Source organism: Medicago sativa, chromosome 8 (assembly GCF_051527215.1).
Source record: "Medicago sativa cultivar Bolivia chromosome 8, Bolivia_mono, whole genome shotgun sequence".
Classification (NCBI taxonomy): Eukaryota; Viridiplantae; Streptophyta; class Magnoliopsida; order Fabales; family Fabaceae; genus Medicago; species Medicago sativa.
In genome coordinates this window covers 91,790,534-91,814,342 of record NC_140756.1, presented here as the reverse complement: position 1 = coordinate 91,814,342, position 23,809 = coordinate 91,790,534, and the positions used below count along the sequence as shown (strand labels likewise).

At 38.0% G+C, this 23,809-nt stretch overlaps 3 protein-coding genes across 3 annotated transcripts; 1 reads left to right on the top strand and 2 right to left on the bottom strand.

Moving 5' to 3' along the window:
• Positions 1-332: 332 nt before the first annotated feature.
• On the bottom strand, positions 333-16,722 carry LOC146903274 (Transducin/WD40 repeat-like superfamily protein). The gene is made up of 5 exons (XM_085733822.1): positions 16,048-16,722; positions 15,542-15,611; positions 1,141-1,378; positions 972-1,045; positions 333-726 (listed from the first exon to the last, which is right to left on the bottom strand). The coding sequence occupies exons 1-5, from the start codon at positions 16,665-16,667 to the stop codon at positions 673-675; spliced, it is 1,056 nt and encodes a 351-aa protein (XP_085589948.1). The 5' UTR covers positions 16,668-16,722; the 3' UTR covers positions 333-672.
• On the top strand, positions 1,976-7,344 carry LOC146903275 (uncharacterized). The gene has a single exon (XM_085733821.1). It carries the CDS (start codon positions 5,961-5,963, stop codon positions 7,038-7,040), a length of 1,080 nt encoding a protein of 359 aa, XP_085589947.1. The 5' UTR covers positions 1,976-5,960; the 3' UTR covers positions 7,041-7,344.
• Positions 16,723-17,474: 752 nt separating the features above from the next.
• On the bottom strand, positions 17,475-18,614 carry LOC146903273 (uncharacterized). The gene has a single exon (XM_085737226.1). It carries the CDS (start codon positions 18,612-18,614, stop codon positions 17,475-17,477), a length of 1,140 nt encoding a protein of 379 aa, XP_085593352.1.
• Positions 18,615-23,809: the final 5,195 nt, after the last annotated feature.

The following is a 23,809-nucleotide window of genomic DNA, read 5'->3' as shown; positions in this document are numbered from 1 at the left end:
ATCATGGTTTTGGCAGTATAAATTGATAATGTGACACAAACATTGATCAAATATGTTCTTCTATACACCACAAAACATTAAACGATATTATTAAATATGAGAACCCGAGAAAGAAAATGGAGAGGATTAACTCCCCATTTGTAGCCTTGCAATGAATATTAACTCTTCGTGGGTTTCTCACATGGAACTAGAAGAATGCGTGAGTTGTCTTGTTTTGTGGGTTTCTCACCCTAGAACTAGTAAATAAAAATCACTTATGCTAAGGATCAATTTCAATTTTTTTAACTTCTACAGAATAGATACTCTATGAGACTTAAGGGTACAATATCAACTATGTCACAATCGTGATCACGTTAAATCAACATGGAAATCAAGCAGTTGAGATGAAGATACAATGACAATCAGGATATAGATCCCACCCAAATTTGCAAATAAATGCAATTGTAGTTTAAACGCCTCCTTTCATACATGCTGCTAATGCTGCATATTTTGCAATCCGCCAATGCCAAAATCCATTTTCATACTAATGGCTTTACAAAAGAACAATACATTTGGTCATAGAGAAGTACACATAACAAGTTAAAAGCTCCAGTTCTTCCATCAGCTACAAAATGCTACCCCTTTCAAAATTCTCAATTTCAAGCAAATACAGTACAAACAAGACTGCTAATGTTATTGTCTTGTCAATATGGCTACTGATTCCCACTCTAAACTACATATCACATCCTGCATGGAACAATAACATCATCAGAAAGGAAATTTCCACATTCATCTAGTTACCACTTTTTTCTCTCTATCATTTTCATTTTGTTAATTTGTAATAAATTAGCAACAATGTAAAAACACCGGAACAGAAGAATCGTCCTAAGATAACATGTTTTCCATAAAATCATTCTTTTACTAGTATTTAATAGATAAACCATTTGGTGATTATAATGTATATTTTAAAAGCTATTGATGGCCCCACTTACCAATGGATTATGTCGATCAATATCAAAGCTATTGATGGCACAAGGTTCTGCCAGCAGCTCAATAGGTTCCTCACCTAGGCGATGTAAGAACACACCATCAGATTCACCAAATATATTCCTGATGAATTGGCATTTTTAACATGTTATAAATTGCAATGAACATATATACCTTGCTCAATCACGCCAAGAATTCCATCCTCCGAACATATCATGGCAGGTAAAATCCGGGTAGATGAAGTGTTTGATTTTATGCAACGATCATACTGAACCTCCCAAACCTCACTTTCAGATATTGACCGAATGGCAGTGTTGCCAGCCCCATCACCTGCTCCTGTTCCTGAAAGTATAATCGGTTGTTGTTGCATCCTAAGATCCCAAGCCAAAACAGTACCTAAGGAGCCAGCAGCCTGAGAGGGAACATCAATAACTAAGAAACGGCAGAAGCATACAAGTAAACATAAACTGTAAAAGGACCATGCAGCCACTCAGCTCTCTAAACCATTAATCTGATAAATTCTTATCAAAGAAATCAAGAATCATTCAAATTCAAGTTATACCTATGATAAAACAGTTATTTTTGCAGAGATGAAAAACAGTTCCCTTCTGGTCTTAATTTTTGTTGTAGGATAAATAAAGAACATTGGCAATACATTACAAAGACACAAACGAGCTTCTTTACTTGTCTTGGCTAATGTCCCTCGTATTCTTAATTCTAGCGAGCTGTTGCACCCTGTCATACCCCAAATTTTGACCACTTTTCTCTGTTTTTATCCTTTTTATTCGTACCTTTAATGCCGAGTAATTTCGTTGTCTCAGGCAGAATTTTCGGCAGATAGTTATTTTAAAAGAGCTCATTTGGTTACTAAAGGGGACAATGTTATTTAGCTTTAATTTTGGAAGTTATTGTTATCACTATTTTATTTTAATGTTGCTTTTCATCTTATTCTTTTTTTATTTTAATCTTTTCTTTTTATAAAAAGGTCACGTGAGTGACCATGTTTTTCTTTCTAATTTTCTTTTTATTCCCATTGTTATTTTAAGCCATAGTTATAGTCTTTAGGTCTACTTGTTACATTGTTATTGGTCCAAAGAGCATCCAAAGCATTTTCTTTCTCTCCAAGTTTCATTAAGGGTAGTTTAGTATTTAGTCCATTCATCCTTTTTAACCTAGTTAGTCACTATATATAGTATCATTCCAATCATTGGCAGGGGGCTGCACAGAATTTTTTTTTAGGCACTGAATTTCACACAAACACAGCCCAATGTCGGCAGCTCCCAAATGAAAATCAAACCCCCTCTTCTTCTCATTTTTTATCAAGAACATTCAAAAATTCCAGCAACTTCCCTTGCATTTCCTTTCCTCAAATTCCAATATATCACTTAACAGTAACAATCGATCAAAACACACACAACCAACTCAACCAATTTCATCACCACCATTCAAATCACACATTCCACTTTTCAATCACAGCAAGAAACCCATTGTGCAGTATCATTATCACATGCTTCAACACATACCAAGTCATTGGCATAACACAAGACACAAATCGTTTACACAAACGTCAAATCCAAATCGTCCAACAACAAACAAAAATAACAATCAGCTCAAACGCTTCAAAGTATCAAAGCAAGTTTCAACCGAATTCAATTTGATAACAACAACGCAGCAAGCCAAGCTTACACACACTGGATCGAGCGAAGAAGGAGTAGAACGGAGAAGCCGAATCGAGAAGAAACGCGGAAGCAAGGCAGGAGGAATTGCACTTTGAACCTTCAAACACATTCGCGAAGCAGATCCAGAAAAGAAGTGAACCGGTCCGAATGAAAGTAAGTTCCAACACATCAAACCGAACCAGAATCACGCGAGGAGGAAAGGAGGGAACAAAAACGGAACCGGCACAACAGTAGCTAAAGTAAGTCGATCCAGAACAGAGGTAATAGCCTTCTTCCTTTCCTTTATTCTCTGTTTCTCTTCTTGATTTCTCTTTAGACTGTTGTCGTAGATCTAGGCCCTTTGGTACAACGTTGTAAAAAAATAACTTCGGATCTGTGTAGAGGATAGGGAGACGAGTGTGTCAAAGTAAAGATTTTGAAAAAAAGGCTCCGACGCGGCGGCTCTCCGGCCGACCACCGCGTCGGAGCAACTTCGACCACCGTCACTCTTCTTCTCCGTTCAACCTGTTTTTTTTCAGAGAGAGGGAAGAGTTTAAATGTTAGAGAGATAATGGAGGGTTTAAATTGAAGGAAAAACCAGTAAGTTCCTTTTATATCACAACCCTAACTGAACTGGGTTTTTTGACCCATAACCCATGAGTGAACCAATCCAGATCCGGCCCTTTACCCAGCTGAGGGCCCAACAATTCTCTTGTTTGTTGCTTTGTTTACTGGTTTGTTGTTTGTACCCCATATTACTTACTGTGCCTCTGTCTCTTTACATATTAACCGATAGTTAGGCTAGCATGCATTTTAATTCTTTCTTTAAAAATAAATCTAGCAATTTTAGTTACACTTCACATACATTTTAATCCAATTTTTTTTTCCATATCATACATTGTCTTATCGTATAAGCTTGTTCAAATTTTAGCTATGTCCTTCGTGCGTTTTAATTCAAATCTTTTCTTGTATTATGCATTGTTTTACTTTGTAGTTGGTGTAGATTTTAAGCCATGCTTCCATGCGTGTTTGTTCAAATCATTTTCTATATCATACTTTATTTTACTATATAATTCTGCCTAATTTTTTTTCAATTATACTTTCATGCATCGTAAATCAAATTATCTTTTCATATCATGCATAGATTTGTTATATGGTTGGTTGTTTAAATTTTCATCATATGCATTATAGCCTATATAGGCTTCTAAACACAAAAATTATCTCATGCATTTTTAAACTCATTTTGTGGTTTTCTTTCATGCATCTTTTAAAATACCTTAAACTCTATGGCTTTTTCCATTTTGCTTTAATGTTTTAAAAAGCTTTATTTCATGCATTTTAAGTGTTTTTATTCCATAATACCCTTTGTTAATTTGGCTTTAATATTTCAATTTCTACTTCACGCTTTACTTTAATACTTTGACATCATGCTTTCTTTTGATAATTCATGCAATGCTTTTAAATTTCTTATTATGATTGCTTTAATTTTAGTATAATCTCATGCATTCTTTATCATTCTTGCAATTTATTTATTTTCCCATATCTTAGTGTGTATTTTAGGCGTTGATGTAATTTATCTTTGAGCTTTTATTTCTTGCTTTAGAATGCCCCTAGGATGGTATGTAATAGCTTAGTAATTGCACACACCGACACAAGCACGGACACTACACCATTTTATTCATGCTTGCTTTACTTTTCGCACCGTTACGCTAATTTACCGTTAGTTTAGTAAAACATTTTTACCCCAAAAATCAAATAAGCAAAAGTCAAATTATTTTCTTAATAAACCTTGGATCCAAATCCAAGTGATTTTCCCTTTATTTTCTTAATCAAATTCCTAATTGAACCTTAACTAAACTTAGACTAAATTTCTCAAATAAAATGAAACAACCTCACTCTAATTTTATCCTTCTATACCTTGAGGTCTCGCAATCCTTCTCAAAAATCATTTTCAAAATAATTAAAATCAACCCAACCCACAAAAAAATATATTTTTAAGAGTGAACTACGGTGGTTTTGATCCCTTTTAAGGGTACGTAGGCAGAGGCTTTAATCCTTTCAAATCAATCAAATAAAAATAACCAAAACTCCTACTTCTTCTCCCTCCATTCTTTCACTCATACTTTAATCAATAATTTTTCAAATAAAATAAAGTTAGAAAGAGGTTCTCACGGAGTACCGTGAACGACGCGGGTGCCTAACACCTTCCCGAATCGTAACCAACCCCCGGATCCAAAAAGGGTTTTTCAATCTCTTTTTCCCTTCCCAAGAATAAAATCGAGCAAGTCCGGTAGATTGAAGGTTCAAGTCCAATTAATGACTTGACACCCGAAAATCTTGGTCTACAAAAATGGCGACTTCACTGGGGATCCTACGCGGGTTTAGCCCACCTTTCTTTCTTTATTATTTTTGCTTTATCATTTGTATATACTTTGTAAATACTTTTACGTGAGTGGTGAGACAAAGTCCTACTCCCGGACTTGAGTGAAACCTAAGATAGGACGGAGTACGATCATAGTGCCATACCAGGAGTAGTCCTGCCTATGTGTGCATGTGATATAACTCCACTCAACGTGGGTTCAAGAGTACATATACGTCACCATGAGTAGTCGTGATTGGCGTTATTATTTTTGAAATCCATCAAGCGTTGAGGACCTTTAGATCACCCTTAACCCATCTTGGCCATTTATTAGGACGTAGTGCGGAGACTAAACCAGGAGTAGTCCTGACTTTGGTCGTCACGCGATACTACACTCAAACTAGACTTCCTTACGAATTATTGGTCTAGGAGTTAATCCTACGCACCGAGATATTCATGAGGGTAGTTGTAAGTTGGGAACTTGGTAGAACCCTTGTTACAAGTGCAACTTGAAACCATAGTCCTTACCAAATGGCGTTACCTTCAGCTCCAACATTGTATACTTTCCATGCATAATCATGCATACATGCATTCATCCATAAATTTTTTTTCATCCAAAAAAAAATATTGAAGGATTTAGCCAAGCTTTTTGTAAACATCAAAGGAATGGGCCTTGTAAGAATGAACACCAAGCAATACAATTTCAAAAATCTCAACTAAGCTTTTGCTTTTGTTAAGAACTTCTTCCTTGGGTTCGTTCTTACCTTTTGAAAAGGAAACCTATTGCAATATCTTTACAAATCTTCAAATGCAACCATGTTCATATGTCATGTTTATAATTTACCTTGATAAATCCTTCGATAACAAAAATATTGTACATTTTTGCATAAACATATCATGTTGCATTCATAGTTCTAGTCCGTGTCTCATACTTTGTCTCTATGTACAAAAGGTCAATCCATCAGTAAAGTGGTCCGATGTCTTCATTCAAGTTCGGCTCGCATATGCAAACACTCGTGCAAACACAAAAGATTGATCAGCTTGAGCAAGAGGTCCATGAGCTTCATGGAGAGGTAACAACACTTCGGTTTGAGGTAGAGAAGTTAACTAGCCTAGTATCTTCGTTGATGGCTGCAAAGGATCCACCACTTGTTCAGAAAAGGTCTCAGCCATTATGTCAGCCAATGTGCATGAAACGACCTCGACAACAGGTTCCTCAACAGCCTCAATCATTTACTACTCAGAATCAGGCTCCTCAGCAGCTTATCCCTCAAAGTCTGGTTCCTCAACAACTTATTCTTCAAAATCAGACTCGGAAAACATCACAGTTTGACCCATTTCCTATCAAATATGCAACTTTGCTGCCCATCTTGCTTAAGAAGAAACTTGTTCAAACCAGGCCACTTCATCAGGTGCCGAATTCGCTGCCATCTTGGTATCACCCTGATCTCAAATGTGATTTCCATCAAGGGGCACCAGGTCATGACACCGAGCAGTGTTACTCTTTGAAGGAAGAAGTTCATAAGTTGATTGAAAATAATACTGGTTTCTTCGAAGACCCAGATATAAAAGTGCTACTTCAACAACAGCATCTGGTTTCTCACTCTGCTGCTGCTATCAGGCCCATCAATGCTGTTCAAAATCCGGGTTATCATCCCCAGTTTCAACAAAGTCAACAACACCTGGCTTCTCACCATGTTGCCGCTGCTATGCCCACTACGAGTGCTGGTCAAAATTCGGTTTGTCAACCCCAGTTTCAGCAATATCAACAACAGGCTCGACAACGGATTTCAAGGAAACAGATTGACCCTATTCCCATGACGTATGCAGAGTTGTTTCCAAAGTTGCTTGAAAGGAATTTGGTCTCTCCCAAGGCACCTCTGCCAATGCCAGCAAAATTGTCAGCCCGGCATAGGCCCGACCTCTTTTGTGCTTTCCATCAAGGGGCACCAGGTCATGATATTGAGCACTGTTGTGCGTTGCAGAAGATAATTCAGAAGTTGATCCAGAAAAATCTCATACCTTTTGAAGAGTTTGAATTGGAATATGCAAGTTAATCCGCTATCGGATCTTGGAACCTGATGTTGATGCATTGAATGTTTAGCTGCAATTGGGTCTTTGCTGATGTTTCTTTCTACTACTCATCTGTTTAATTAATATGTTTGTTTGTTGCTTTATGTTTTTCAAAAAAAAAATCCTTTCGTCCTACCCGAGACGAAAGTGAACTTGTGTAGGGCTTTTTGCTTTATGTATTTTCATCATTAATTAAAAAGTCGCTTTGATCACGACTTTGTTTTCATTTTGTGCTTTTTCTGGAAAAATGGTAATATAAAAAAACCAAAAAGTTTATTTTCCTTTAAATCATTTTCATACCTGCATAATCATAATGTTTATATCAATAATCAAATCATGCATTTATAAACCCGTTGAACACTTTAGCCCCGTACTCTCTCTCAACTTTGAGTTCCTTGTATCCGAGACTGAAGAAGAGTATAAAGAAGAAGTTTCCAATGTGATTTCTCGCCTACTGGGGCATCTTGGCCATCGAAGCTGTGAATCTCAAGAAAGATTGTCCAGAAGAGGACTTTCATGTACAAAGACTGGCACGAGATGCTACCATCTGCCTTGCAGGGATGTTATACTTCAAGTGCACACTTCAACAGGGGCAACCCCCCCCACCATCCCTCAGTATGCAATATAAAGGCAATGCTTCACATGGAGGTCAAAGTCCCGGCAACGGAAGTTCCAATGAAAGCCAAACTTGATTGAATTTAAAAGTGTTACTGCCGTGTGCCATGGACAGTTATATCGAAAGGTTATATCAAGTATTCGACAAAGAAGGGTCGTCCCCGTGAATGTCAAGAAAGTGGCTTTGTGCTCAAAAATATGTTACCTGATTCCAGGAGCAAGGGAATGCCTAATCACAAAAGCATGGTGACAAACTTGTATGTCCTGTGAATGCCAATGCAGTCAAGAAATACTTTGTTAAAATGAAAAGCTCGATAAGTCGCAAACTTGAAAAAGCGGCTTAGGCAAAAAAGAGCGTCTCGATGGATTGAAAACCCGAAAGGGCGGTCCATGCAAAAATTAGAGACATGAAGAAAGAAAATCAAAAATCAGCTCGATAAGTCGCAAACTTGAAAAAACGGCTTAGGCAAAAAAGAGCGTCTCGATGGACTGAAAACCTAAAAGGGCGGTCCATGCAAAAGTTAGAGACAAAAAAAAAAAAAATTATGTTTATCCTGATAGGTTGAAACCCGCAAGGGCAACCTATGCAAAAGTTAAGGATTATGACAAAGTAACTGCATCTGGTCGGACATGACTCACTTGGGGCATTCCAGTCGTCAAAAGACTTCCGACTTATGGCAAGGCATCTTCATCAAATCAAGTATGTTTCATCTGGGGCATCTCAACTGTCAAAAGGCCTCCGATATAAAGCATCTGCAGGTCAATGACTCGGAACAGTGGAATTCAAAGTTGTTAGAGAGCATAGCGGTTATTGTGTTCAATGTACCTTTTCCATATAATTACCATTTTCCAAAACTTTTAAAATCTGTGGAGCCACGCCTTTGGCATGCCACCACTCCATTTACATCTAATTTGAGCTTGTGCCCATTTATTTGAAATTCTCAGTTATTCTGTTTGCATAATTTTCTTCTATTTTTGATGTGAATACTCAAAGCAAAAATTTAAAACTTTTTTTTAATTGTCTTTTGAAAAGCATAAACAACAGGTACATCTTCTTTGAACTTATGAGTAGTAGAAACATACATCAACATTCGTCTCAAAGACAGTTAAACTCTGCAAGGTAAACATGACCAAAAGCTGTGAGATGACCTCTGTCAAAAAAAAAAGAAAAGAAACAAAAAAGGAAAAATACAAAAAAAAGAGCTCGCTAAGTCGAAAACCTGAAAAGGCGGCTTAAGCAAAAATGAGCGTCCCGGTGGATTGAAAACCCGAAAGGGCAGTCCAGGCAAAAATTAGGGGCAAACAAAAAAAAAGAAGCATATTCCCGGTGGATTGAAAACCTGAAAGGGCGGTCCAGGCAAAAGTTAGGGATTTTTTTCAAAAAAAATATACAAAAAATGAAAAAAACAAACAAAAAATGAAAAACAAAGACAGAGGTATCACATTTCAAGTGGGTTAAATGGAAGAATGCACTTTGTGCTAGCTTACAAATGGCGACTTCTGCCAGACTTTGATTGATGGGTTTTATCCCGAGAAATGGCAACTTCTGTCTGTGGTTTGAGAAATGGCGTCATCTGCCAGTGCTTTGATTGATAGTGACCGTTGCATGTGGTTTGATCAATGACATCTTTTACCTGTGGTTCGATTGATTGGTTTTTATCTCAAGAAAAGGCGACTTCTGTCAGGTTTCTGATTGGCGGGCTTTACCCCAAGGAAGGATTCCTTCACCATCAACTGAGACGTCATATTGGGTCATATTCCCATCAGCAGTGTTGTTTGTTGGGTTGTATCCCATCAGCGGTATAATTAATGTGTCATTACCCCCTTTTGCAGTATAATCAATGGGTTGTTACCCCTCCAGTGGTTGAATTGATGATATGTTACATCTTCAGTGGCCTGATTTAAAAAGTTTGTTACCTCTTCAGTGTTTCAATTAATGGGTTGGTATTTGGTATCTCCTCAGTGGCATAATTAATGGGTTGTTACCCTGTGCAGCGGTATGATCAATGTGTCATTCTCTCTTCAAGTGATTTGATTATGGGGCATTCTCCCCTCAGCAGTATGATCAATGGGTTGTTATCCCTTCAAGCGGTTTGGTTATGGGGCATTCTCCTTTCAGTAATTGGTTATTGGGCCCTTCCCCCTTTCAGTAGTTGATTATGGGTTTTTACCCCATCATTTGGTTCGAATGCGGGCTTTACCTCATCATTTTGGTTTGAATATGGGTTTTACCCCATCAATGGTTAAGAATGCGGGCTTTACCCCATCAGCAGTTTGAAGGGCTTTACCCCGTCAGCAGTTTGAAGGGCTTTACCCCGTCAGTGGTTTGAAGGGCTTTACCCCGTCAGTGTTTGGTTCATCCCCAGTGATGTTATCCCCAATGAAGGGTGTCGGATGCTTGCAACATGATGTCGGGCCACATTCTTCGGACCTGCCCAATCTTGTCTCAATAGTCTCACCATTATACTGTCAAATAAGTCTCATATGCATTCATTCATCCATGCATACATAGCACGCATACAAATATCATTCATGCATACTTGCATTATTTTCCTATGTCTCACTCCAATACACAAGATGTTAATCTCAAAGTGTCTAATCCATAAATGTCACCAATCAGTATGTGTTCAAGTGGCAGGTCCCATCAAGTAATCACTTTACCGATACCAATCAGTATATTCGTCTTTACCACGGTAGTTGGTAATAGACAAGCTTTATCTTCCATTCTTTCGTCGTTACCACGGGCAGTTGGTAATAGACAAGCTTTATCTTCTGTATTTTCGTCGTTACCACGGGCAGTTGGTAATAGACAAGCTTTATCTTCTGTATTTTCGTCGTTACCACGGGCAGTTGGTAATAGACAAGCTTTATCTTCTGTATTTTCGTCGTTACCACGGGCAGTTGGTAATAGACAAGCTTTATCTTCTGTATTTTCGTCGTTACCACGGGCAGTTGGTAATAGACAAGCTTTAAGCAGTATTTTCGTCTTTACCACGGCAGTTGGTAGTAGACAAGCTTTATCTTCCGCATTTTCATCATTTACCACGGGCTGTTGGTAATTGATAAGCTTTATTTTCCACCTCAAGCTTTACTTTTGTCTCAAGCTTTATGTTCAGTCTCAAGCTTTATCTCCCGTCTGAGCTTTATCTTCAGTCCAAGCTTTATCTTCCGCATTGTCATTGATAAGCTTTACTTTCCATCTCAAGCTTTACTCTCCGTCATAAGCTTTATTTTCCGTCTTAAGCTTTATTTTCCGTCTCAAGCTTTACTTCCCGTCTTAAGCTTTATTTGCTGTCTGAGCTTTATCTTCCAAGCTTTACCGTCTGTTCAAGCTTTATATTCCGACAAGCTTTATCATCTGTATTTTCGTCTTTACCGCGTTAGTTGGTAATAGACAAGCTTTATCATCTGTATTTTCGTCTTTACCGCGTCAGTTGGTAATAGACAAGCTTTATCTTCTGTATCTCCGTCTTTACCACGGGCTGTTGGTAATAGACAAGCTTTACTTCCCGTCTCAAGCTTTATTTTTCGTCTTAAGCTTTATTGCCCGTTCCAAGCTTTATCTTCTGTATCTCCGTCTTTACCACGGGCTGTTGGTAATAGACAAACTTTACTTCCCGTCTCAAGCTTTATTTTCCGTCTTAAGCTTTATTGCCCGTTCCAAGCTTTATCTTCTGTATTTTCGTCTTTACCACGGCAGTTGATAAAATTCAAGCTTTATCTTCCGTATGTTCGTCTTTATCACGGCAGTTGGTAATAGACAGGCTTTATCTCCCCAGTGATACCTATCAGTTTGTTCCCCGGTCAGTTTATTTCCACCGTCTTTGCATTCATACTCGCATCGCATGCATTCATATCATCGTATTCATCGCATTCTCAGGTTTTCAACTGGTCAAAATCCGGTGTACTTAGTATTTAAGTCTCTTCGACCCATCGATTTAAAAGTCTTCTTTCAAATCTTCGTGACGAAGAAACTTAAATAGGGGCATCTGTCATACCCCAAATTTTGACCACTTTTCTCTGTTTTTATCCTTTTTATTCGTACCTTTAATGCCGAGTAATTTCGTTGTCTCAGGCAGAATTTTCGGCAGATAGTTATTTTAAAAGAGCTCATTTGGTTACTAAAGGGGACAATGTTATTTAGCTTTAATTTTGGAAGTTATTGTTATCACTATTTTATTTTAATGTTGCTTTTCATCTTATTCTTTTTTTATTTTAATCTTTTCTTTTTATAAAAAGGTCACGTGAGTGACCATGTTTTTCTTTCTAATTTTCTTTTTATTCCCATTGTTATTTTAAGCCATAGTTATAGTCTTTAGGTCTACTTGTTACATTGTTATTGGTCCAAAGAGCATCCAAAGCATTTTCTTTCTCTCCAAGTTTCATTAAGGGTAGTTTAGTATTTAGTCCATTCATCCTTTTTAACCTAGTTAGTCACTATATATAGTATCATTCCAATCATTGGCAGGGGGCTGCACAGAATTTTTTTTTAGGCACTGAATTTCACACAAACACAGCCCAATGTCGGCAGCTCCCAAATGAAAATCAAACCCCCTCTTCTTCTCATTTTTTATCAAGAACATTCAAAAATTCCAGCAACTTCCCTTGCATTTCCTTTCCTCAAATTCCAATATATCACTTAACAGTAACAATCGATCAAAACACACACAACCAACTCAACCAATTTCATCACCACCATTCAAATCACACATTCCACTTTTCAATCACAGCAAGAAACCCATTGTGCAGTATCATTATCACATGCTTCAACACATACCAAGTCATTGGCATAACACAAGACACAAATCGTTTACACAAACGTCAAATCCAAATCGTCCAACAACAAACAAAAATAACAATCAGCTCAAACGCTTCAAAGTATCAAAGCAAGTTTCAACCGAATTCAATTTGATAACAACAACGCAGCAAGCCAAGCTTACACACACTGGATCGAGCGAAGAAGGAGTAGAACGGAGAAGCCGAATCGAGAAGAAACGCGGAAGCAAGGCAGGAGGAATTGCACTTTGAACCTTCAAACACATTCGCGAAGCAGATCCAGAAAAGAAGTGAACCGGTCCGAATGAAAGTAAGTTCCAACACATCAAACCGAACCAGAATCACGCGAGGAGGAAAGGAGGGAACAAAAACGGAACCGGCACAACAGTAGCTAAAGTAAGTCGATCCAGAACAGAGGTAATAGCCTTCTTCCTTTCCTTTATTCTCTGTTTCTCTTCTTGATTTCTCTTTAGACTGTTGTCGTAGATCTAGGCCCTTTGGTACAACGTTGTAAAAAAATAACTTCGGATCTGTGTAGAGGATAGGGAGACGAGTGTGTCAAAGTAAAGATTTTGAAAAAAAGGCTCCGACGCGGCGGCTCTCCGGCCGACCACCGCGTCGGAGCAACTTCGACCACCGTCACTCTTCTTCTCCGTTCAACCTGTTTTTTTTCAGAGAGAGGGAAGAGTTTAAATGTTAGAGAGATAATGGAGGGTTTAAATTGAAGGAAAAACCAGTAAGTTCCTTTTATATCACAACCCTAACTGAACTGGGTTTTTTGACCCATAACCCATGAGTGAACCAATCCAGATCCGGCCCTTTACCCAGCTGAGGGCCCAACAATTCTCTTGTTTGTTGCTTTGTTTACTGGTTTGTTGTTTGTACCCCATATTACTTACTGTGCCTCTGTCTCTTTACATATTAACCGATAGTTAGGCTAGCATGCATTTTAATTCTTTCTTTAAAAATAAATCTAGCAATTTTAGTTACACTTCACATACATTTTAATCCAATTTTTTTTTCCATATCATACATTGTCTTATCGTATAAGCTTGTTCAAATTTTAGCTATGTCCTTCGTGCGTTTTAATTCAAATCTTTTCTTGTATTATGCATTGTTTTACTTTGTAGTTGGTGTAGATTTTAAGCCATGCTTCCATGCGTGTTTGTTCAAATCATTTTCTATATCATACTTTATTTTACTATATAATTCTGCCTAATTTTTTTTCAATTATACTTTCATGCATCGTAAATCAAATTATCTTTTCATATCATGCATAGATTTGTTATATGGTTGGTTGTTTAAATTTTCATCATATGCATTATAGCCTATATAGGCTTCTAAACACAAAAATTATCTCATGCATTTTTAAACTCATTTTGTGGTTTTCTTTCATGCATCTTTTAAAATACCTTAAACTCTATGGCTTTTTCCATTTTGCTTTAATGTTTTAAAAAGCTTTATTTCATGCATTTTAAGTGTTTTTATTCCATAATACCCTTTGTTAATTTGGCTTTAATATTTCAATTTCTACTTCACGCTTTACTTTAATACTTTGACATCATGCTTTCTTTTGATAATTCATGCAATGCTTTTAAATTTCTTATTATGATTGCTTTAATTTTAGTATAATCTCATGCATTCTTTATCATTCTTGCAATTTATTTATTTTCCCATATCTTAGTGTGTATTTTAGGCGTTGATGTAATTTATCTTTGAGCTTTTATTTCTTGCTTTAGAATGCCCCTAGGATGGTATGTAATAGCTTAGTAATTGCACACACCGACACAAGCACGGACACTACACCATTTTATTCATGCTTGCTTTACTTTTCGCACCGTTACGCTAATTTACCGTTAGTTTAGTAAAACATTTTTACCCCAAAAATCAAATAAGCAAAAGTCAAATTATTTTCTTAATAAACCTTGGATCCAAATCCAAGTGATTTTCCCTTTATTTTCTTAATCAAATTCCTAATTGAACCTTAACTAAACTTAGACTAAATTTCTCAAATAAAATGAAACAACCTCACTCTAATTTTATCCTTCTATACCTTGAGGTCTCGCAATCCTTCTCAAAAATCATTTTCAAAATAATTAAAATCAACCCAACCCACAAAAAAATATATTTTTAAGAGTGAACTACGGTGGTTTTGATCCCTTTTAAGGGTACGTAGGCAGAGGCTTTAATCCTTTCAAATCAATCAAATAAAAATAACCAAAACTCCTACTTCTTCTCCCTCCATTCTTTCACTCATACTTTAATCAATAATTTTTCAAATAAAATAAAGTTAGAAAGAGGTTCTCACGGAGTACCGTGAACGACGCGGGTGCCTAACACCTTCCCGAATCGTAACCAACCCCCGGATCCAAAAAGGGTTTTTCAATCTCTTTTTCCCTTCCCAAGAATAAAATCGAGCAAGTCCGGTAGATTGAAGGTTCAAGTCCAATTAATGACTTGACACCCGAAAATCTTGGTCTACACACCCTTAAGGGATTTGCCGATTCCATGTGTATTTAAAGAGTTCCCATAGTGGGACAGTTCTTATGCCAAAAGGTGGTGAATTGTGGGACCCAATAATGTAAGTTGAGAACAAAAATATGATTCTGGGATTACAGTAAAAATGGGCATGTGTTCTTAGTATCTTATATGGCATCTTTAGGTCCATCAAAATAATATTAAAACCAATTTTGGTTCTAGCATTGCAGACGCTTTAACAAAGTAAAAAGTCTTCTAATGAATGTAACGAAGCAACAACGAGCACCAATCACACATGCAGACACAGTGGCAAAGTTTCAGTATAGACCAATAAGGGGTTGAAAGTTGAAACTATCCAAAACAACTAGTTGGATAGATTTCTTAAAAACTCATGAGCTGCATAACTTGAAATCAGCTTCTCTATCTCAACTGTTATAATATAACTCATCATTTAACTTCTCTACCAACATTTTTAAGCTTAAAAAACTTTTATTGTAACCACAGACTTATTTTAGTTCAGAAATTCAGACCACAATGGCCAAAATCCACAATCACTGAAAAAAGTATAAGTAAATCATATAAAAGGAATTGAGGAGTGGGGGCGTAGCAATGTTACCAGACAAGTATGCTTTCTTGATGGATGAATGTCTATAGAATGCACTATCCCAGAATTCAAATTTTTATCCCTGCAAAAAAACCAACCACACACTAAGTATAACTCTAATATTTGAACAATCCTAGGCTCCTATTCGGTTAAACAACTTAATTAACCGTGTATAGCATAAATGGTTGTCATATAAATACTTATAATGCAATTGTGTATTATATAGTATAAGTGCTTGTGCATAAGCTATTCCCAAGACAAGATAAAATAAATGTCAATTTTTTTCAAATAATCCAGAAGTTATTTTCATAAGCTATCCTAGAGAGTGTACAGAAGTAAGCTAAAAACAGCTTATGGAATATCACAAGTTGTTTTCATAAGCTCTTCTACATGATATCGCAAGTGTTTATACAGGTAAATAAGTTCAAATAAGTCAATCCAAGTCTCAACACAAGTCAAGGCTCCACATTTAAATAGTTACTCTCAAGTCTCAACTAAAGGCTCAAAATTTTTCTTACCAATTACCCTTAAACTGAGAAACAGGTCCACCGGGTTTTCTCTGATCCCACCAATGAAGACCAAATCCATACCCACCAGTAGCAAACTCCACAGGAGAAGCCCATTTCACTGACGTATAAGAAACCAACCCACCACTATCAAACAATTTACGATAATTCAAATTAGAGTCTCCAACAGTAACCAAATTCACCTTCCCATCATCCCCAACAGTAACACACTCAACCCCACCATCCATCAAATCAATGCAACACTTCCCCTCCAAGTGAAGCTCATTCTCCGGAACAGATACCTCAGATACAAGCCTCGCATCGGTGGAATCAGCGAACAAGAAGTGAAGTGAACCGGAGGAAGTTGAAGCGGCGATGATTGATTTCTGAAGGAACTGGGAGGATTTGAGAGATGAGATTGGTGAAGGAGAAGTCCATGAAGATTGGAATTCGAAAGAGAGTGGATTTGGTTTGAAAGAGTGGATTTCGATGGAAGAGAGATTGGAATCGAAATCGGAAGTAGCGAGAACGGCGAAGCGGTTGAATGCGGATAGAACTGGAAGCCAACGAACGGCGTCGATGTATTTGTATTGTGGGAATCTGTGGATTTCTGAATTTGCCGTCACTGCCATTGCAAAAGGGTTTATGCTTCAATAACATAAACCTGCAATTCGCGCATAGTCTAGTGAGTAAAATGGGACTTGTTTGACTAAAATACCTTTCAACATTCCACATATTTTCTTAGGTGTATATATTTTATAAAGTTTAGGTGTGTGATACTAATTGATGTTAATTGAATTTGATTGAATTGATTTTGATTTAAAGCAAGTTGTTAACTGTGATTTAATTTTATGTTTTGGATATGATGATGTAAAAATGATTCTCAATATATGATGTTCTTTGAATGATTTATATCAAAATTGATTTTTTTGTTCTCTAAAAACAAATGTATTTTCATATAACATATAACAAAATTACTAACAAAATTGAATTATTTGAAATCAGCATCCATTTCTACATTTAATCCGATAAAGTTGTATATTGTCATCAATGATACAGCTATTTGAACTTATGTCTTAGTATTGAACTTAGACATGTACTCCCTCCGTTTCAAAATGAGTGTAGTTTTAGATGTTTACACACATATTAAGAAATGCAATGATTAAAAGAAAGATAATGGTTATTTTACCAAATTATCCTTATTAACTATTGGTTAGTTTTAAAAGTAATATTTTGGAAGTAGTGTGCAGAGTATTAATTGGAGGGTTCAATTGAAAAGAAAAAGTTATTATTGCATTGGAAACTGAAAGCGACACTCATTTTGAAACAAATTTTTTTGGCTAAAGCGACACTCATTTTGAAACGGAGGGAGTAGTATATAATTGCAAAATCTAAAAGTCAATATGTTGTTTTTTTTTTTTGACATAAACCAAGGCATTTCATTGATAATGAGGGAAATCCTTACATAAGGATGGATAGATTTGTTGAGGGACAGACCCCACCCAACATCTATTTCCTACAGTTTTTGCCAATCCCACAAGACTATGGGCTACTTGATTACAATTTCTACTAGCAAAATTAACAGAACAATTGCTAAAACGTGACAGATAATCTAAACAGTCTAGGATTAGAAACTCAATAGATGCAATTTTCTTCCTACGGCGCAGGCAATGAACAACCTGTTCAGCATCAGTCTCTATACACAGACTTGTGAATTGCTCCCCTTCCGCCCAGCTTAAACACCATCTAAGAGCAAGCGTCTCAGCCACGAGCGGGGTCACCACCATCTCTTCCTTACGGGTAGCAGAGAACAGAACAGCACCATGGTGATCCCTAGCAACAAAACCCCAACCTGTGCTGCCATCAGTGAAAACTCCTGCATCTACATTGATCTTGACAGTACCGGTCTGAGGAGGGCACCACCGTGTGGGAACGCGGGATATTGGCTGACAAGCTGCTTTCCTATTAGCCAAATTGAACTCTTCCACTAGCAGCACTGCTGACTGCGCTATTGAGGCAGGATCAAACGGTGAATTTTTAAAAATCAATTGGTTCCTTCCCTGCCATAACCGCCAAAGGGTAATACCAAAAAACTGGACAGCTAAAGGGTCATCCTTCTTCAACCAAAGTTCCATCCACTCTCTACACATACTGTTGGGAGGAATATGAATTCCAAGTGGAGATGAAAACCAAACAGCCTTCGCTGTCGGACAGTGCAAAAAGAGATGGTTCAAATCTTCCAGTCCAGAGTTACAAAGAGGGCAGGTTTGGTCCAGAGTTATACCTTTTTTGCTGAGATTACATCTGGTAGGGAGAATGTTGCTAGCAAGCCGCCAAAGGAAGTTTTGCGCGCTCGTGGGACCATTGAAATTCCATATCTGCTTCCAAATATCAGATCCTCTCACTGAAGAGGGTTCAGCCACTTCTTTAGATTTGTTCTCACACAGTAAGTGGTGGCCTGACCTAACTGAGTATTCACCTGATTTCTCCCACTGCCACGTAACTTTGTCATCAGGAAGTCTAAACGAGATTGGGATGCTGAGGATTTTCTTCGCAATGAAGCTGTTGAATGAAGCCATAATTCTTTCTCTATCCCACGAACGAGATTCGTGAACGATAAGATCAGCTACGACTGCATCCTCATCAATTGTGCCTTCTGCTCTCTGAATCGGAGTACACTGTGTTCCAGGAATCCAGTTGTCTTTGAAAATCCGAACAGTTCTGCCGTTGCCAATCACCCATTGAGCGCCGTTTTCCACCAACTCTCTGGCTTTTATGAGACTTCTCCAAGCATAGCTCGGTTGGAAACCCACCTTGGCCTTAGAAATACTTGTCCGGGGAAAATACCTGCTTTTGAAAATACTAGACATAAGAGAATTATTATCAGCCATAAGTCTCCAGTATTGCTTTCCAAGAAGAGCTTTGTTAAAATCACTGAAAGACCGAAAGCCCAAACCCCCTCTCTTCTTAGTTACTCCGAGCCTGCCCCATCTCATCCAGTGAATTTTCCTCTTGTATTCATCAGAACCCCACCAAAATTTGGCCAACATTCCTTCCACCGCATCACCACAACCTTCTGGCAGCTTGTAACAACTCATGATGTAATTTGGGATAGCCTGAGCAACCGCTTTGATTAATGTTTCTTTCCCAGCACGGGAGAGACATTTCTCTTTCCAACCTTTGATCTTCTTCCACACTCTCTCTTGGACAAAGGAGAAAACCTCCTTCTTAGACCTACCAAAAATCACCGGCAAGCCTAGGTATCTAGAATGGGAATTCACAGTCTTTATATTAATCCTTTGACAGATGATTTCTTTCTCATGATTAAGCACATTTCGACTATATGAAACCTCAGACTTGTCCAAATTCACAATTTGACCCGAAGCCTCCTGGTAGGTATTGAGAACAGAGATGATACATTGAGCTTCCTCCATAGTTGCCCTGGCAAACAACAGGCTATCATCTGCAAAGAGTAGATGGGTGATCTTTGGCGCACTCCTAGCTATCCGGATTCCATGAATTCTGTTGTCCTTTTCTTCTTTCTTAAGGAGACCCGAGAGCACATTAGCACACAAGATGAAAAGATATGGGGACAATGGGTCACCCTGGCGCAATCCCCTTTCAGGAAAGAATCTACGACTTGGTTGGCCATTGATGAGGATTTGATACGACACTGTGGAGATACACTGCAAAATAGTGTTAATGATATTCTCAGGGAAGTTCATAGAGTGGAGCATGGATTTAATAAAAGACCACTCTATCCGGTCATACGCCTTGGCCATATCAAGTTTCATTGCCATCACCCCTTTCTTGCCTTTTGTTTTCTTTTTCATCCAATGGAAGCACTCCATGGCAATTAGAGCATTATCAGTAATAAGCCTCCCTTGAACAAAGGCGCTTTGCTCCTCATCCACAATTTCCGGAAGGATTGGCTTTAACCGGTTGGCTATTGTTTTAGTAACAATTTTCATGACCACATTACAGAGGCTTATGGGACGGAATTGGTTAGGAGAGGATGGGTTCTTGCATTTAGGAATCAGAGCTATGAAGGTTTTGTTGATGCATTCTGGTGATTTTCCTTCATTAAGAATACCCAAGGCTAGAGAAACAACCTCACTTCCAACTATGTGCCAGTACTTTTGAAAGAAAAGAGCGGGTAAACCATCCGGGCCAGGAGCTTTAAGAGGGTGCATTTGATCAATCGCTTCCTTGATATCAGCCGGGGAGAAACTATGGTTACACCACTCCACATGCTCAGGAGAGAGCCTATCTTTAACCACTAAACAAGTCTGCTCCACTCTTGTTGGATTTGAAGAAGTGAATAATCCAGCAAAGTAATCAACAAGCACCTTCTCCACTTTATCTCTACCATTCCACCAGACACCCCTATCATCCTTGAGCTTTTTAATTGAGTTAATCTTGCCTCTCTGCTTCGCTTTTGCATGGAAGAATGATAGATCTCTGGCAAGTGCACCAAATACTATCGAAGTAGTAAAAATATCGATCCCACGAGGACTGTTTTTAATCTCAATAATTCAACTACGTTGTATTTTAGGATGTATAAAGGTTATTTTGATTTGCCACTAGGCAGTAGATTGGTTTGATTGCATAAAAGTAACTGCTAAAAATAAATTGGTTTTCAAGAATAAGAGAGAGATGAGTTTAGGTCTTTCGAATCATCTATGTTCCCCTAATTGTTATGTTGCACCTATTCGTATGAATGATCTTCTAATCCCACGATAGTTAACAAAATAGTCCTAATCAATCCCTTGAGTTAGGACCCTCTTCTTAAACTACAGCCCCTAATCCCTTAGGTGGTCTAATAATCTTTGAAGGTTTAAAGCACGTTAACCTAATATCACTAATAAACGATTATCCATTCCTAGACTAACCATGTTTATTAGAACAATTCAATAGGTCAAAGTAGAAAGCTATGGTCAGTAGTCATTCATTCTCACAAAATCATATTTATATTTGATCAGGATATAAAAAGCATTAAGAACAATTGAATTGAATAAAGACTAAAATATCATTCACAATAAATAGAGTTTCACAACATAATATCTCAATTAGGGTTACAACGAATCATCTCAGACCTAACCTCTAATGAATTTAGCTACTCATAATAGTGTTTACAAATAACATAATCATTAGAGGTAATAAAACATACACAAAGTGGTTGGAAGATGAAGAAATCGTCCTCCTGGTCTTCCTTGCAGTTGCAAAATCGCACTTGGCTCTCTAGAATTCGTAACCCTTATTTTTGGAATAGACTTCAGCATAAATAGGCACAGAAAATCGCCCAAATCGTGTCACGTTTTAAGTGAATCGTGACACGTTTTTACCTTCTGGAGCAAGAAACTGAATTAGGGTTTCACTAAATCGTGTCACGTTTTACCAATCGTGACACGTTTTCATAATGTCGAACCAAACCTTTCTGAAGCTCTTAAATCGTGTCGCGTTTCTGATAAATCGTGACACGTTTTCTTTCTTTGTATTTTCTTCAGTTTTTCTGCTCTTTTGTTGCATAAGTCTCCTTGTGAACTCCATTTTTGTGCTAAAATACATATAAAATTACGTAATGACAAGATGTCATCACAACCCCAAACTTAAACCATTCCTTGTCCTCAAGGAATTTGCTTGCAAAGCTGACAATCGACAGTGAAATAACAATTACCTGATCAAGCGATAGTACCCAAAAGTTCAACTCCTTACTAGCTAAAGATGAGCTAGTTTGACTTGTTCGCATCCACCAATTCACAACTCCGCGCATCAATATGAAATAGGGTTCTACCAGTCGACATGCAGGTCTACATATTACCATACGCTTGAAAAGTTTCTAAATATCAATCAAAGTCAATATCATTACACACTTTTGAGGTCTTTAGGGTTATAACGGGGCTTAGGTGAAAGGTGGGACATATTTGGATAAGTAGGCTACACAAAATTTGAGTTAGGCATTCCTACGGAAGTTAAAGAACAAATTCAATCCTACGATCATTCACCTTGTGGAACAACAATCAATGCAAAGGTACTAGAGAATAATTATAACTTTTAGGGACAATCGAGTTTGAAGTTACTCGCATGTTTCAAAGTTTGGTCCCTTTTTCATCATTCATTTCATATTTTTTTTTTTTCATACATCAATTTTTGAATGTATTTTTGCATTTTGCATGACAATTCTTTTTCTTTTTGTTCTCTTATTCTCTAGTACCCCCACCCCAAACTTAATTGGTTGCAAATTCCAATAGCAACCCCAAACTTAATTTTAAGCAACATTCTACAATGCCTAACTCAGAAAAACAATAAGGGACAAGTCCTAAAAGTCTCTAAGTTTGTAATGTAGTTTGTCACCGAACAAAAAGTTCTAATCCTACCGGCTCAAAGTGGCTAAGAAAAGGATAAAGTTTAACAATTATAATCAGGGTAGGCTTCAAAAGGCTTACAGGACCAAGCACTTTTGCCTCAGTGTGTAATTAACAAAGACCAATCAATAATAGAGAAACAATGCAAGTTCTAGAAATGTAGTTGCATGGAAAACTAAGCTAAATATAAGTAAATTGAAAAACAAAATATGGCAATGAACCTTATGGCTGAGATTTCTGGGAGTATGTGACTACCTAGCAACGCCGTACACTTCGCCTTTGAAAACCATTTCACTCCTCCTTTTGAACTTTTGGAATACCACTTGAACAACTATTTGTTATCAAACTGTAAAAAGTCAACTAAACAAACAAATTCATCAATAATAAACAAGTGCAGGAATAATTACATAAACGGGGAGTAAAACCGAGTTAAACTTAATGAAAGCAAATAAAATTGTTCGAACATAAAATTAAAGTTACATAACCAAAGTGCTGAAACAAAAACAGAAAAAGAATAAAAGGTGGGCCATCAGTAGCCCACTCAATCCTGCATCTGGTCCGTCGGAATCCAAGTGTTGGGGTCCTCCTCTGCATAGGTATCCTCCCCAAAGTGCTGCCTAGACTGAGCTCCACCAGCAGCAAAGTCAGCTCGGATCTCCTGCTCTCTATCCTGAGCTCGACCTCTGGTGACATCAAAGTAGTGGTCCATAGCCTCCTCGGACCCATCAAAGCGCTCGAAAGACCCAGTCATCTTCCTCCTGTTGAGGCAGACCGCCTCAGTGAACTCCTGACCAAACCTCGGACGGTTCCAATACTCCTGATCTGACACCTCATTCATCCAGTTGGCATGGCCGAACATGTAGTCCAGCATCATCGGATGAATGGGTGCATAGGTACCCTGCTGACTGCTCCCCTCTCCAGCAAAAGTCTGACTCTGAGGTGGTGGCTGTGGCTGTTGTGGTGGTGGCGGCTGTGGCTGTCCTGCTGTTGCTGCCTCGGCACCCATGATAGTCTGCATGCGGTCATGATAATCCTTGACAAAGCCATCCATGTAAGTGTCGGTGATGGGCTTCATCATTGCTGCACTCAAATCATTAGCAAACAAATCGCACTCCTCCTCCTCACAAAGCCAATTGATAAGGCTCAAATGAGGGAGTGCTTTCTTGGTACCTGAAGCAAACATATAGATATTGTCGGCAATTAACTCACCAACATTGATGGGTGCACCATCAAGAATAGCAGACAGCGTCAACAAGCGGGGCAGCGGAATCTCTGAAGTACAAGAGGTGCCCTCAATAGTTTGCACCACAAAAGATGCCCACGCCTTTGCATGGGGCTTGAAGTCAGCCCTCAACAGCATATGTGACCCTCCATGCCACTTAGCACCTTCAACACAAATCTGCAATAAC